The sequence below is a fragment of the Chiloscyllium plagiosum genome, chromosome 2 (genome assembly GCF_004010195.1).
Source record: "Chiloscyllium plagiosum isolate BGI_BamShark_2017 chromosome 2, ASM401019v2, whole genome shotgun sequence".
In the NCBI taxonomy this organism is placed as follows: domain Eukaryota; kingdom Metazoa; phylum Chordata; class Chondrichthyes; order Orectolobiformes; family Hemiscylliidae; genus Chiloscyllium; species Chiloscyllium plagiosum.
In genome coordinates, this window is record NC_057711.1 from 82,233,353 (window position 1) to 82,249,299 (window position 15,947).

Sequence of the window (15,947 nt, forward strand, 5' to 3'; positions counted from 1 at the left end):
CAATCTGAAGCTCACCTAACCTACACTATTCCATGTACGTCCATATACTTGTGATTTACATGGTTCCAACATGCTACTTCCAACTTTTCATCTAACATGACTTGTAGCTGGAAGGTTGGCTATAGTAATAAGTAAAGTAACATAAACAGCTTTACTTTCCCCAATGCAAAATTTAATTTGTTGCACAATGGCAGATCATTGTGAAAAACCACATTCCTCAAAATAACAAAAATTAAGACTTCTGAAGGCACAGAAGCATAAGCAAAAGATGGAGCTTGTCTGATTACATTCAAGGATCTGAGAGATGAATTGGCCATGCTAAATTGCCCGTAGTGTTAGGTAAGGGGTAAATGTAGGGATATGGGTGGGTTTCGCTTCGGTGGGTCGGTGTGGACTTGTTGGGCCGAAGGGCCTGTTTCCACACTGTAATGTAATGTAAAATGTAAAAAAGATACATTGCAAAGCTCTTCCTAAAGTAGCCTAAACTGTTTTCCTCACATTGTTGCTGATTATTCAAAATATATATGACGGTGCTTGTAAAATGCACTTTCAGCATCTGGGATGTTTGACAGACTCGTTGTCCTTGTCAAGTTTTCTTAGCTTTGTCTGCACATTAATTCTTTCCCAATCTCACATACAACCTGCATCAATTCTAACAGGATTGTAAAAGCAACATATATTTACCAAATGAAGACTAACGATCATGGTAATGAAAGGGATTTTCTCTTACTGTGTAAACGCATTCGCATCTAACAAATTTGTATGAATAATGAGATAATTTGGAAGTGAATTTAGTGCTTACAGTACTGAACAGGCTCTTGGTGCTCAGGCCACCAAGCTGATAAGCTGGTAGCCTTCTGCAGACTTATTGAACTTTCTTTTGATTAGACTTACCAAGGCTACTGGTAGTTGAGGCTGTACTATCAGACGTTGCTGAAGTAGTTGCAGTACTGCTTTGGCTGTCAGGTTGGCTCTGTTGCTCCGGAGGCCTTAAAGACAATGGGAGACTTTTTAGAACAATGTTGTTTTGATAATTTGTGGAATGTGAATGCTTTCAAGTTGATCACAGTCAAGTATATTTTTGGTGAGGTTATGGATAACTACACATCTCAGACATCTAATCTCAGCTCAAGCAAGCCCAAACTTTAGTAGTGAGGTCCCTTAACATTGTGCCTTAGGTCCACATCAGAACAGCATCTCCTACCATGTCCAAAATTTGCTGGCCTGAGGTGGTTCCGGCAGATTGGAAAACAGCAAATTTGACGCAAATAAAGAGGTGGGTGAAAAGCGAGTAGCTGTAAGCCCGTTAGCTTAACCTCTGTAGGGAGGAAAATACTTGAATCTATAATCAAGGAAGAAATAGCAAGGCATTGATATAGAAATTACTCCATCAAGCAGACACAACATAGGTTCATGAAAGACAAGTTTAACTTGTTTAACTAATTTACTGAAATTCTTCAAGGACATTATGAGCACGGTGAACAATGGGGAAACTGGTAGATGTGGTATATCTGGATTTCCAGAAGGCATTGAAACAGGGTACTGCACAAAAAGCTGTTGCATAAGATGAAGGTGCACACTGCATTATGGATAATGTATAAGCATGGATATAAGACTGGTTAACTAACAGAAAGCAAAGAGTGGGGATAAATAGATGTTTTTCTGATTGGCTAGTGGCGTGCCTAAGGGATCAATGCTGGGGCCACAACTGCTTATAATTTACACAGATGATTTAGAGTTGAGACTAGGTGTAGCATGTCAAAGTTAGCAGATAACATGAAGATGAGTGGTACAGCACAAGTGTGCAGAGTTCACTGAAAATCCAGGAAGGGATATAGGTAGGTTGAGTGAGTGGGCAAGAGTCTGGTAGATAGAGTACAATTTTGGCAAATGTGAGGCCACACATTTTGGTATGAACAACAGCAAACTAGGCTATTAATTGGTGAAAAATTGCAGCATGCTGCTGTGCAGAGGGACCTGGGTGTCCTTGTGCATGAATCACAAAAAAGATGGCTTGCAAATGCAGCAGGTAATTAAGGCAAATAGAATATTGCCCATCATTGGCAGAAGAAAGGGAGGTTATGCTGCAGCAGTATAGGGTGTTGGTGAGGCTACACCTGGAGTACTACATACACTTCTAGTCTCCTTATTTGGGAAAGGATGTACTGGCACTGGAAGGGGTGCAGAGGCGGCTCACTAAGTTGAATCCAGAATCGAGAAGGTTAGCATATGTTGGGAGATTGAGTAGATTGGAACTATATTCAATGGAATTTAGGTGAAAGGGAGGTTTGGGGCGGGGTGGGAAGTCCTATACGAACATTTTAAATTATAAAAGATAGAAACAGGGAAGTTGTCTCCACTCGCAGGTGAAACCAGAACTAAGGGGCATAGCTCCAAAACAAGTAGGAGCAGATTTAAGACTGAGTTGAGGAGAAACCTCATCACCCAAAAAGTTGTAAATCTGTGGAATTGTCTGCACAGTGAATCAGTTGAGGCCACCTTATTGAATGTTTTTAAGGCAAAGATAGATTGATTTTTGAACAGTAAAGGAGTTAAGGGTTATGGTGAGCAGGTGGATAAGTGCAGTGGAGTCCATAAAAAGATCAGCCATGATCTTATTGAATGACAGAGAAGAATCAGTGGACCAGATGCTCCTATTTCTTATGTTCATATATTACACCAAAATTCTATTTCCAACAATAGCAACCCTATGGTCTCAAGAGATTTTAATCAAAATAAACTCAACTTCTAAGCAAGATTGTGCTCCAGGCTCATGCCCAATTGTCAATGAATGGTCACCAACACTTCTGGTAATACCCCTGCAGTCAGAGAACACTTCCAGTTTGTCAATATTGGATTAAACCCAAAGCTGAAGATGTAAGGTGTACTGTTTTAAGAAATGGAGTTGAACCCTACATTTTCCTTTCAAAATCCTGGAATTCCTAACCATCATAATTCTAGAGGTTTAAATGACTGTGCATTATAAATTAAACACATAACTTCTAGGTCTTTACAGACGATTCCAAATAATGAAGGGACATAAGATGACCTTGCTTTTTAGCTTATCTTTTGTTCAGGTAGCACTTTTTTGCAAAAGTTAAAGAAGGGAGGGTGATTGACATTATTATGTGGACTTTAGCAAACTCCTTGAAAGTGCCACAGTGAAAATAAAGTGCATGGGATTAAAGGAGCAACAGCTCCATGGATGCAGAATTGGCTAAGGGACAGAACAGAGGTAGGTTGTTTCTCAGACTGCATAGTAGTGCTCCCAAAAGATCAATATTAGGACCACTGCCCTTAATAACTTGAACACAAATAGCCAATTTCAAACTATGTCAAAAACAAAAGGGGACATCATCCCATTAGGCTGATTGCACACCTGACCAAAACATTCTCACTGAGCAACCAAAAGTAATAAATATTAAAATTGCCTCAAACTTTCTACAATTGCATCTTTCAAATTGTTCTAAAGACAGTAACTGACGGGAGAAATAAAATGCAATTCTGTGGCAAAAAGACAGAACAATGCCCAAAGTCAAATGACTGAAACTTGTTTTGTCTCCAACCCCCCCCCCCCCCCGATTATGTTTAACCTCAATATTTCTGAAGAGGAATAAGAAACAGAAGAAGTAGTTACTGCTGAAGGTTTTGCATTCAGCAGCCCACACAAAACATGGCCCTTTTCAAGGCCCGAAAGTTGCATTTAAGGGTTTTAAAGGAAGCAACTAGAGACAAAAGAAGATTAGTGAGAAATGCTCCAGAACTCACTGGACTCCAGGAGGTTCCAGTAGATTGAGAAGCTGATATTGTGACATCCCTGTTCAAGAAGGGAGACAGAAAGCAAGAAACTACAAGTCAGTTAGCTTAACATCTGCCATTTGACAAATCTGCTAGAGCTGTTTCAACACGTAAGTAGCAAAGTTCATAAAGTGGAATTGCTAAGGTTAGGGTTAGTGTATTTGGATTTCCAGGGGCATTCAATAAAATGCCACAAAGGTTTATTGCACAGGGTAGGAACTCAGGATATTGGGGGTAATGGATGGATTGAGGATATTTTAAAAACACAGAAGATAAAGTTGGGATCAATGGGTATTTTCAACTTGGAAAAACACAATCAGTCCTATGGCCTCATTTATTTGCCATCTATATTAATGACTTGGAGGAGGGGCAAGTATGCGATGTATCCAAACTTGATACAAAAATAGATGGAAAGGCATGCTGTCATGAGGATATCAGGGATTTGCAACAGGACATCTAGAAGTTGAGTGAATGAGCAAAATTGTGGCAGATGGAACATACTATTAATTAAACAGACTCCAAAAAGTGCACAGGGATCTTGGTGCTCTTGTATATGAAGCATAAGAAAAATTACTATTGCAAGTACAACAAATAGAAGTTTGACCTCTTATTGCTAGGAGTTTACAAATAAATCTTATTAACTGTACAGCATGTTGCTGAGTCTACACGTGGAGCACTGTGTACAGTTCTGATCCCCCTAAGAAAGGATGTACTGTGTTATGGACCAGATTCAACCCCCTCAAAAGGATATAGCCTGGACCGTAATATTACTTAAAAGCAAGTATAAGACACAGCATTCCAGATATGATTTGATTGGTCAAACTACTTGGCTTTAAGCAAAACACACTCTATTCTTACTATGGTTAAAATACAAAGGAAAAAAGCACAACTTTAACCATATCAAAATATTTAAAACAATATAATACTTAAAAACTACCAGTCATCATCAACTGTTCAAATATAGCAGCATACCATAAACACACCCTTGGCAAAGGTAAATTTAGCAAAACACAGTCGGTCATGTGCTATCTCCAGTCCATAAACAATGAGTCTAGCAGCAAAGATTGAACTCAAGCTTTTTGCAGCAGAGAGAAAACTACATTGAGCAGCCTCAACTGCAAAACCCCAGCTTCAACAACTGAAAACAAAACTCCACCCACTCATGCTTTTATCTATATTTTTTAAAACACAGAAGTTATTCACTCTGCTTTCCATAGAGCAGATACCTTAGTCCAGGTTTACAACATGCCTCTTCAAGAGAAACAGGACAGAACAAAACCCTCTTAAAGACACATCTCGTCACAACTGATATACAGTGCAATTAACAGATTATTTAGTAGACTGATTACTGGGATAAAAAGGTGATAATTTAAAACAATCGGATTAGGCATTTGCAATTTAGAAGGTGATTTTACTAAAACAGACAATATTGAGATTTTTAACATTGTCATGTTAAAATGATGTTTCCAATAATGGACAGAGCTTGAACGAGGATTTAGTCACAGAATAAACAGATAGTCATTTAAAACAGAGATTATGAAGGAATTCCTTATCTTGGAGTAGTGAATGTTAGTAATTCTTTACCATAGAGAATTGGAAAGGCTGAGTCACTGCAAATACTTAGAGGAGATATACCATCAGTTTCTAGCAGAAGCAGCATTATTAACTGGGGGGAGTGACTTAAATATTTGCCAAAAAAAAAAGTGATGACATAAGAAAAACTTCATTTTGTATATACAAGCAGAAGTTGCTAGGACCTGCAAATGCCCTACCAGAGGAGATGGTTAAAGCAGATTCAGTAACTTATAAAATAAATATTAGACAAACATTTGAAGCGAAAATCTTGCAGAGCTACAGAACAGAAACAGGGCAATACGGCCAACTGGGTCTCTTTAGAGCCAGCAGAAGCACAGTGGGAAAATTGTCATTTCAGTGAAGTGACTTGGCCGAGATACTCCAGGTATTTTTGAATCAAATAAAAAGGTTTTCCGCCAGCTATTATATCTTCTACTCAAAAGTAGATGCAAACACTGAAGCAACTTCATATATACTCAGCAGCATTCTCCGTTGCAATGGTTCATACTAGTTAACTTAAACAGGTCTTCAGATATCCTGGATTGTACTTTGACCAGCCAATTCCCTTTCACGGTGTTTGATATGAATTTCACAGTGCAAATGGGTATTTACCTGTTTTGAGTTTTGATAACTAAATGAACTGTAAGTCCATCTTGTATTCCATGCTGCGCAAGTGTGTCGACATCTTTAAGGATTTTTCCAGCAAATATCAGCACAAGTTGTTCTGGCTGTGCTTTGAATCGTTTCGATATATCTTGCTTGAACTTTTTTTTTAAAAAGAAAAGAGACAGTAATTACTTTGCAAGTAATAATCTTTAACATCTGGCTGTTGTTTCAGACATTAATAGACAAGTACAGGCAGTCCGTGGGATGTAAACTGATTCCATTCTTGAGTCAGTTAGCAAGTCAATTTGTACGCACGTCAGAACAACAGGACAAAAAAAAAAGCCATCTGTAAGTACGAGGAAATAGAATCACATAATCCCTACAGTGTGAGGCCATTCAGTCCATTGAGTTCATACTGACTCTCCAAAAAAAAAGAAACCTGCTCAGAAACCTCAACCCCCATCCTTGTGACCCTGCATTTCCCAGGGCTAATTCACCTAGACTGCACATCCCTGGACACCAAACAATCTAGCATGGCAATATTGAATTTCAGCAGAAAATGGGTCAGTTTGCTGCGACTTTGCCTTCAAAATAAGACACATTGTATCCTTACAAATTCACAGAACATTGTTACTAAGGATAATAGCATGCATTAATAACAGCTGTTACCTGGAATGGATTGTTTCAATAGGTTATACTTATTAGGGGAAGAAAGTTAGTTCTTTGTTAGAACATTAAAAATAGAATACTTATCACAAGCTATATTTATGGTCAGTGGATCTAGGTTCATTGTAAGCAGTTTTTGGTGCAAACAATATCTGTAGTATTATAGAAGCACAAGAACAAACACTGGGAAAGGGAACATTTTATTCAGCAAGATGCAGAAATTCAGAACACTTCAGGAAAGGAATGAAGAATGTTGACCGATGTTCGTATTTTAACATATTGAATAATTAGCGTATTTCTGCTGTTTACAGTTTGTGCTCAAGTAAAATCTGGTCAATAAATGACAAACTTGGTAGCAAGGAAGGGAGACAAACTAGTCCAGAGCTACTTCTCACAAAGTAGAGAATTAAGATCAATGTGACTTCTGGTGCAGTGGGAATTCCCTATCTCTTCATCAGGGGGCCTGGGCTCCAGCAGGTATATAACAGCATCTCTGAACAGGCTGACTAGAAAACACCTAGTACATTCTTGGATACAGGGAGATTGCAGGGGGCGAGATTTTTAACTGCTACCCAGGCAAACACTAAAGTTGAGAATTTGGTGCTAGTATACAAACCACCTGATTAGATTAGATTAGATTACATTACAGTGTGGAAACAGGCCCTTCGGCCCAACAAGTCCACACCGACCCGCCGAAGTGTAACCCACCCATACCCCTACATTTACCCCTTACCTAACACTACGGGCAATTTAGCATGGCCAATTCACCGAACCTGCACATCTTTGGACTGTGGGAGAAACCGGAGCACCCGGAGGAAACCCACGCAGACACGGGGAGAACGTGCAAACTCCACACAGTCAGTCGCCTGAGGCGGGAATTGAACCCGGGTCTCTGGCGCTGTGAGGCAGCACTGCTAACCACTGTGTCACCGTGCCGCCCATCTTAATCTTGTTTTCAAACCGAAGGCTGAAAGCTAGTTTCTCATGTCAAACTTGCAGATGCGATGTTGAAAACCAGGCCTGTTTCTGAGTTACACTTACAAAAGACCCAAAACGTCAATTCAGTTGCTGCCTGGTACATGGCACAGACACATCTAATAAAAATGGAAAGGAAACACTCCCTCAAATTGGAAGTGCAGCGGATCTCAGCCACAGCATTGAGGCCAGGATGGAGATGTGACTCCCTACCACTGCCCAGTGATATTAACTAGGAATGAGAACATGAAGTACCATCGATATTGTGATATTGCATGTTTTTATTGGAAGGTGAGCACATAACAAGGAAATCCTTTCAGTATTGTTCAACAGGAGAACTTTGTCTAGTTAAAGGAAGGCCACTTAGTCCTGTTTTAAGTGTCTGAAAAATATGGTCGAGTCAACGTTTATAGAGAAAAAGTATGATTAAGACCTGATTATGGACGATCCAACCGTGATAATAAAATGATTTGGGATGGTAAGATGAACGGAGTACAGTATATTTTCGTGTCCATGTTGTTATTATACTAGCTTCATGTGCGTGATGTTCAGAATTGTGCTTTAATATTTGGTGGAAGTACAAGAATTTTCAGTAAAGCACTACTTGCTACAGTCATGCTAGAAACATGAAACTGGAGTCTTGTAATAAATTGTGAACTGAATAATAAAGAAATAACATAATACTAGAATCATGTATGTTTTTATTATGTAACATGGACTGGTCAGTGCAATTACAGAATCAATCATTTTAACAATAGTTGTAACAAACTGGTACTTAAAATTAATGAAGAAACAAAATCGAAAGAAAAGCAATCACCTTCACTGGGATCTGGATACAAAGAATCAATATTATCTTAATTTTTGCAGAATATACTTTTTTACTGGCACCATGACCTAGGATTTGAAGTTTATTTATCAAGGGATACTACAGAGATATAGCATGCTACAGATTAGCAAAGACAATTGCTAAATAAACTTTATAAGCTCAGTGCTGTATTGGGGGTGGGCACAGTATGAATATTATACACTCACAAGAGGCTTGAAATTAGCACAAACTAGTCTGATGTTGCTATTTTGCATCAAAAATGAAATAGGATAATTTAAAAGAATGATACACGCTCATGGTGCTTACACATGAACCTTATGAATTATGTCACTAACTATTAAAAAGCACCCAATGAAACCAAACACAACTTAAAATGTATTTGGAATTAGCATTAAGCAGAAAATCAGTAATGACAATGATGAAGCAATTTGAAGTAATAGATTAAAGTTCTTCACATAATATTAATGCAAATGCAATTTTCTTTCCTTCATATCATACAATTAACAAGACAAATGGAAATGAGTAAATTAAATATCCAATTAGACAAGGCCAATATCTGAATCTCTGGTAAAGAGGAGCCATTCTTATGATGTACAGTATAAAGATGACTGACATTGTTTTCTAAAAACTGCCATTAACATTAGTAAGCTTTTACACTACCACAAACAGACAATACAAATAAAAAGCTGGGAGGACATACACTATAAAGTCTAATCACCCTTGAATATTGGAATTGTTTGCATTGCAATGCATAGCTAAGTAAATATTTTAAATCTGAAAATAAGGAAGATACTGTTTGTAGACCGTGCACAGGTGAAATATTGATTAATGGGCAACATGTGGCAGTGGTTAGCACTGCTGCCTCGCAGCGCCAGAGACCCAGGTTCAATTCCCGCCTCAGGCAACACTCTGTGTGGAGTTTGCACATTCTTTCCGTGTCTGCGTGGGTTTCCTCCGGGTGCTCGGGTTTCCTCCCACAATCCAAAAATGTGGAGGTTAGGTGAATTGGCCATGCTAAATTGCCCGTAGTGTCAGGTGAAGGGGTAAATGTAGGAGAATGGGTCTGGGTGGGTTACGCTTCAGCGAGTCGGTGTGGACTTGTTAGGGCAAAGGGCCTGTTTCCACACTAAGTAATCTTAAAAAAAAATGTTCACATCAGTCAAGCAGCCTGGACTATTCCACATCTATTGCAGCATAAAACAGCTCAGTAATCAAAACCTCCCTCACTGTAGTCCAAATAAAACTACAATGCCCACCCAGTTCTACAAATATAAAACAGCTCTCGGGTCAATGGAACACAAATGAAAATACAATCTTCTGCATTCTTACCCATTACTGTGACCAAAATCATTCTGAACACAAATCCTTCTTGTTATGCATGGCTTGTTTGATTTTCTAATCTGCTAGAAAGTAGTTGATCTTTTATCAGGCTGCCCTTCTGCCCTTGCACAGTGATGTAGTACTTTGTCAACGTGCTCCTTCCAACTTGTTATTGGGTTCACAATGTACATCTACTAGTACCATCATGCTATCAACACTGGAGTTATCAGTGACCAGAAACTCAACTGGACTTGCCATATAAATACAGTGGCTATAAGAACAGGTCAGGGCCGAGGAATATTGTGGCAAGGAACTCATACCATGACTCCTCGATCCTACTATCGACAAACAAGGAGTGCGATGGAATACTTTTCACTTGCCTGGATGAGTTATACAACACAAAAGAAGCTGGGCAGTGTTCAGGAGAAACAGCCCCCTTGACTACCTCTAACATCTTAAGCAATCATTTCCCAACCACCTTCAAATAGTGGCAGCAGTCTATACTATCTACATGATGGACTGCAGCAACTCACCAAGGTTCCTCCAACAAGGTTCCTCCTGTGAGATTGACCATCTAGAAAGACAAGAATAGTAGAGACACAAACATGGGCAAATTCCCCTCCCAGCCTTGGAAATATATCACCATTCCTTCACTGTTGCTAGGTCAAAGTCCTGGAACTCCAAGCAACACTGAGGGTTTTCCTAAACCATATGGACTGCAGAGATTCAAGACGACAGCTCACGATGCCCTCTCCAGGTCTAGGGATGGCTAAGCCAGTGATGCCCACATCCCGATGGTAGAGGTAGAGGTGATGTGTTAGTGTGGGTTGAGAACTGGTTAACACACAGAAGACAGAGTCGTCTTAAATCCATCTTTTCCAGGTTGTAAAGACCACCTCAGTACTTTCTTCAATTTGCATTCAATATAGACAGATATTGATTCAATATTAGCTAGCTGTCTACGGTTCTGTCCTGATGGTGGGACAGGACATATTTCTTAGGGCTAAAGGAATCAAAGGTATGGGGTGAAGGCAGAAACAGAGTACTGAGTTGGATGATCAGCTGTGATCACATTGAATGGAGAACCAGCTTGAAAGGACTGAGTTGCCTACTCCTGCTCCTATTTGCATTTTTTCTAGACCATAAGACATAGGAGCGGAAGGAAGGCCATTCAGCCCATCGAGTCCACTTCGCCTTCAACCATGGCTGATGGGCATTTCTACTCCACTTACCCGCATTCTCCCTGTAGCCCTTAATTCCTTGTGACATCAAGAATTTATCAATTTCTGCCTTGAAGACATTTAGCGTCCCAGCCTCCACTGCACTCTGTGGCAATGAATTCCACAGGCCCACCACTCTGGCTGAAGAAATGTCTCCGCATTTATGTTCTGAATTTACCCCCTCTAACTCTAAGGCTGTGTCCACGGGTCCTAGTCTCCTCACCTAACGGAAACAATTTCCTAGCGTCCACCCTCTCCAAGCCATGTATTATCTTGTAAGTTTCTATTAGATCTCCCCTTAATCTTCTAAACTCCAATGAATACAATCCTAGGATCCACAGCCGTTCCTTGTATGTTAGGCCTACCATTTCAGGGATCATCCGTGTGAATCTCTGCTGGACACGCTCCAGTGCCAGTATGTCCTTCCTGAGGTGTGGGGACCAAAACTGGACACAGTACTCCAAATGGGGCCGAACCAGAGCTTTATAAAGTCTCAGTAGCTCAACAGTGCTTTTATATTCCAACCCTCTTGAGATAATTGACAACATTGCATTCGCTTTCTTAATCACGGACTCAACCTGCAAGTCAACCTTTAGAGAATCTTCGACTAGCACTCCCAGATCCCTCTGTACTTTGGCTTAACGAATTTTCTCACCGTTAAGAAAGTAGTCCATGTTTCTATTCTTTTTTCCAAAATGCAAGACCTCGCATTTGCTCACATTGAATTCCATCAACCATTTCCTGGACCACTCCTCCAAACTGTCTAGATCCTTCTGTAGCCTCCCCACTTCCTCAGTACTACCTGCCTGCCCACCTAACTTTGTATCATCAGTAAACTTCGCTAGAATGCCCCCAGTCCCTTCATCTAGATCATTAATATATAATGTGAACAGCTGTGGCTCCAACACTGAACCCTGCGGGACACCACTTGTCACTGGTTGCCATTCCGAAAAAGAACCTTTTATCCCATCTCTCTGCCTTCTGTCAGACAGCCAATCCTCAATCCATACCAGTAGCTCACCTCGAACACCATGGGCCCTCACCTTGCTCAGCAGCCTCCCGTGTGGCACTTTATCAAAGGCCTTTTGGAAGTCTAGGTAGACCACATCCACTGGGTTTCCCCGGTCTAACCTACTTGTCACCTCTTCAAAGAACTCCAACAGGTTTGTCAGGCACGACCTCTCCTTCTTTCTAGCCCATGAATGAGTAAGAAAACCACAATTTCACGAAGTGTTGAACAGATGCCTGGTGTTGCCCTTTGGTGATGGGGGTAAATCTGAAGCAAATGATTAGCGATCACTCCTACCCCACTGCTCTGTTAACTACCAGTAATCAAAGGCAAGTCAGAGGTCAGGTTGCCTTAATCAAAAATTTTACAACACTGAAGGAACTTGGTCAGTCCATCTTGCCTGTGTTGGCTCTTTGAAAGAAATATCTAACTACTCCCATGCTGCTGTTCTAAATCTGCATTCTGTCCTTTTTAACTACACTTTCTATTTGCAAGTGAGACAAATATCTATAAATAAAAGCTAGTACGACTTGAGTCACAGGCAAACTGGCATAAGGTACGTAAACTCATATGCGCTTAGAGGAGGAATGGATTTGTTCATGGGAGACTTACATCAGTACTGAGGTTGAAGGGTGCTGCATCAGTGGAATGGGCTTCACCAAAACTGTAATCTGGCAAATTGAATAACGAGGGCCGCAGAGAAAACTTTAAAATAGAAAAGGGAGGTGGTTTTAAAATGAGGATATATATGCCAGTTACAGATACAGGACATGTTCTCAAATAATATGTCGTGGATCAATGTTTTTTGCATCTGGTAATGTGTAACAAGGCAGGTATCATAAATTATCTCAAAGTAAAGGTTGCCTTTGGAAATAGTGACCGTAACACGGTGAAATTCAGCATGCAGTATGAAAGTTAGAAATTTGTTTAGAAGATACCTGTGCTAAATGTATGTTGAGTAATTAAAAAGATATGAGGGCAAACCTGAATGGAGTGGACTGGGAAAGAAGTTCAGCAAATAGGACAGTTGGCAAACAATGGCAGATGTTTAAGAGAATAGTTTAATGATTCACAACAAAGAAATATACCAGTGATTAAAGGATGTTGCCAGGGTTGGAGGATTTGAACTATAGAGAGAGGCTGAATAGGCTAGGGCTGTTTTCCCTGGAGCGTAAGAGGCTGAGGGGTGACCTTCTAGAGATTTATAAAAATCATGAGGAGCATGGCTAGGATAAATAGACAAGGTCTTTTCCCTGGGGTGGGGAGTCCAGAACTAGAGGACATAGGTTTAGGGTGAGAGGGGAAAGATACAAAAGAGACCTAAAGGGGCAACATTTTTATGCAGAGGGTGGTACATGTATGGAATGAGCTGCCAGAGGAAGTGGTGGAGGCTGGTACAATTGCAACATTTAAAAGGCAACTAGATGGGTATATGAATAGGAAGGGTTTGGAGGAATATGGGCCGGGTGCTGGCAGGTGGCACGAGATTGGGTTGAGATATATCTGGTCGGTATGGACAAGTTGGACCGAAGAATCTGTTCCCGTGCTGTACATCTCTATGACTACAAAATACATATCTACTGCTTTCAGCTTGTTCTTTACATTTCTTCTTATACATTGAATCCTACAATAATATCATTTGCATTTCCATAAAAACACACCAGTTTCCAAATTTAAATCCACCATATATCATTTCAATTTGTCCAAAGTATGGACAAGTCAATAAATAGTGACCTGGTACTATCTTAAACCAAGTGCAATATCCCATCTGGTCAATTCTAGGCTGTTTCAAACATTTCAAGATCAACCTCAAGAGGTTGTCTAGGAATGAGACTGGTCAGTAAGCTCAAACTATACAAATGAACATTTTGAACATAAATTTGATGAAAGGCAAACTGCAGAAATTCAACAGAAATAAAAATGGGAATGAAGATTTTGGGTCAGTATTAACAACACTTGCAGATCCAGGCTACAACAGTGTATCAGACTGACAATCCAGGAGACAAGTTCAAATTCCACTATGACAAGATGTGAGGTTCAATTTGATGTCTGACTTGTGATTTCACTCCAGAGAAAAAAAATGCAGTATTGTTAAAAAATCCAACTGGTTCACTAATATCCTGAATACACACACAAAAAAAAAAGAAGAGTAAAAATAATATAAGATGGAAATGCTGAGTAGATTGGGAAGCAACTTCAAAGCAGAGGTCAGTCAGTTGAATTTCAGGGATAACATACTTCCTTTGGATTAAGGATTCTGCTCGTATGCTCAGTCCAGCTAATGGCACTACCTGGTTAACAAGTAGTGCACTCTGCAGACAAACGAGTCACAGTTGTAAAAACAATTGCTAGAAAGCTGCCACTCAAGGATAGTTGGGTTGAACAATGATAGTTTACCAGCATTGTCCACATCCAGGAGAACTTTAAATTACAAGAGTGCTGTTTTCCTTTTTGCATTTCAGATCTGCTATTCACTACTTCTTTGTTTCCCCATTATGTTTTTGTTTGCCTATACTTCTGCACATACTTAAAGGGAACATAGGTAATCATTTGAGAAAAGGATGAAATAAACAATAATTGAAGATATCAATGAGAAAAAAAATGGAAAAACGAGAGGGGAGCATAAACAACAGCATGGACCAGCTGGGCTGAATGCCTCATTAGTCAAGAATTGAGCTATCACTAGCTTAAAAGCATGCAACTCTCTTGGAAGGAGTGGTCCAAAGATGCTCAAACCTCAAAAAATCCTGACCATCTTAAATGGGAGATCCATTAATTTAAAGTGTTGACTAGTTCTCATCTTTCCTTCAGCAGCACAACAGCGGCCCCTGTCCCAGTCATTAATCAGTTCTGATGAAAGATCACTAACTTGATTTCATTTGATCTATCATATGTATCCAAGTACAATGATAAGCTTTGTTTGCGAGCAGTACAGGCAGACCACAGTCAGCAAGGACATATGGATCTTAGGTTAAAAAACTTGGACAGAATGAAGCAAACAGGTTGTACTTCACAGGATGCAAGACAATATCAATGTTAACAAGATCAGCATTATGTATTTGAAGTTAGACAGCTCATTCAGCAGTCTAACAACAGCAGGGAATAAGCCGTTCATGAATCTGCTGGTCCATGTATTCAAGCTTCTGTAACTTCTGACAGAAGAGGTTGAGGGGGCACATACTGGAATGGGATAGGTCTTTGATGACGTTGACAGCCTTTCCCTGACAAAAAAAGAGGTATAAATGAAGTTCGTAGATGGGAGTGGAGTGTGTGGTGCTAGAAAAGCACAGCAGGTCAGGCAGCATCAAGATGAAGGGCCCATGTCTGAAACATCAATTCTCCTGCTCCTCGGATGCTGTGTGACCTGCTGTGCTTTTCCAGCACCATGCTCTCAAGTCTGATCTCTAGCATCCGCAGTCCTTACTTTCTGCTCCATTGATGGGAGGTTGGCTTCTGTGATGATCTGGGCTGTGCACACAACCTTCTGTAGTTTCTGATCGTCCTAGACAGATAAGTTGCCATACCTGGCCATTATGCACTTGGACGGAATGCTTTCTACGGTGCTTCTGTGAAAGTTGGAGAGTGTTCTTACGGACATGCCAACTTTCCCGAGCAGCTAGAGGAAGAGGAGATGTTGTTGTGCCTTCTTGAGTGTCACATCTACATGGGAAATCCATGACAGGTTGTCGTTATCATCACTCCGAGGAACTTGATGCTCTTGACACTCTCAATCCCCGCTCCGCTAATGTAGATGAGGGCACAATCTCCTCCTTTCTTTGTGAACTCAATTATCAGTTCTCTCGTTTGGCCGACATTGCGAGAGAGGTTATCATTGCAGCATGTCATCAAGCCCTCTATCTTATGAAACATTAACTGTTTCTTATCTGAGATGTTGCTGAATCTGAGATTTTTTCAGCATGTTTTTGTTTCAGGTTTCTAACATCCATAGCAT

General features: G+C 40.2%; 1 protein-coding gene across 2 annotated transcripts in view; it reads right to left on the minus strand.

Annotated features, from left to right (window-relative positions):
* Positions 1-15,947, minus strand: part of LOC122561274 (ubiquilin-1-like) — a 54,728-nt gene that overhangs the window by 20,883 nt on the left and 17,898 nt on the right. For both annotated transcript variants that reach the window (XM_043712914.1, XM_043712915.1), the window contains 2 exons: positions 5,986-6,137; positions 895-989 (listed from right to left, as the gene is read on the minus strand). In XM_043712914.1, coding sequence (XP_043568849.1) covers positions 895-989; positions 5,986-6,137 — 247 coding nt within the window. The remainder of the gene's footprint in view (positions 1-894; positions 990-5,985; positions 6,138-15,947) is intronic.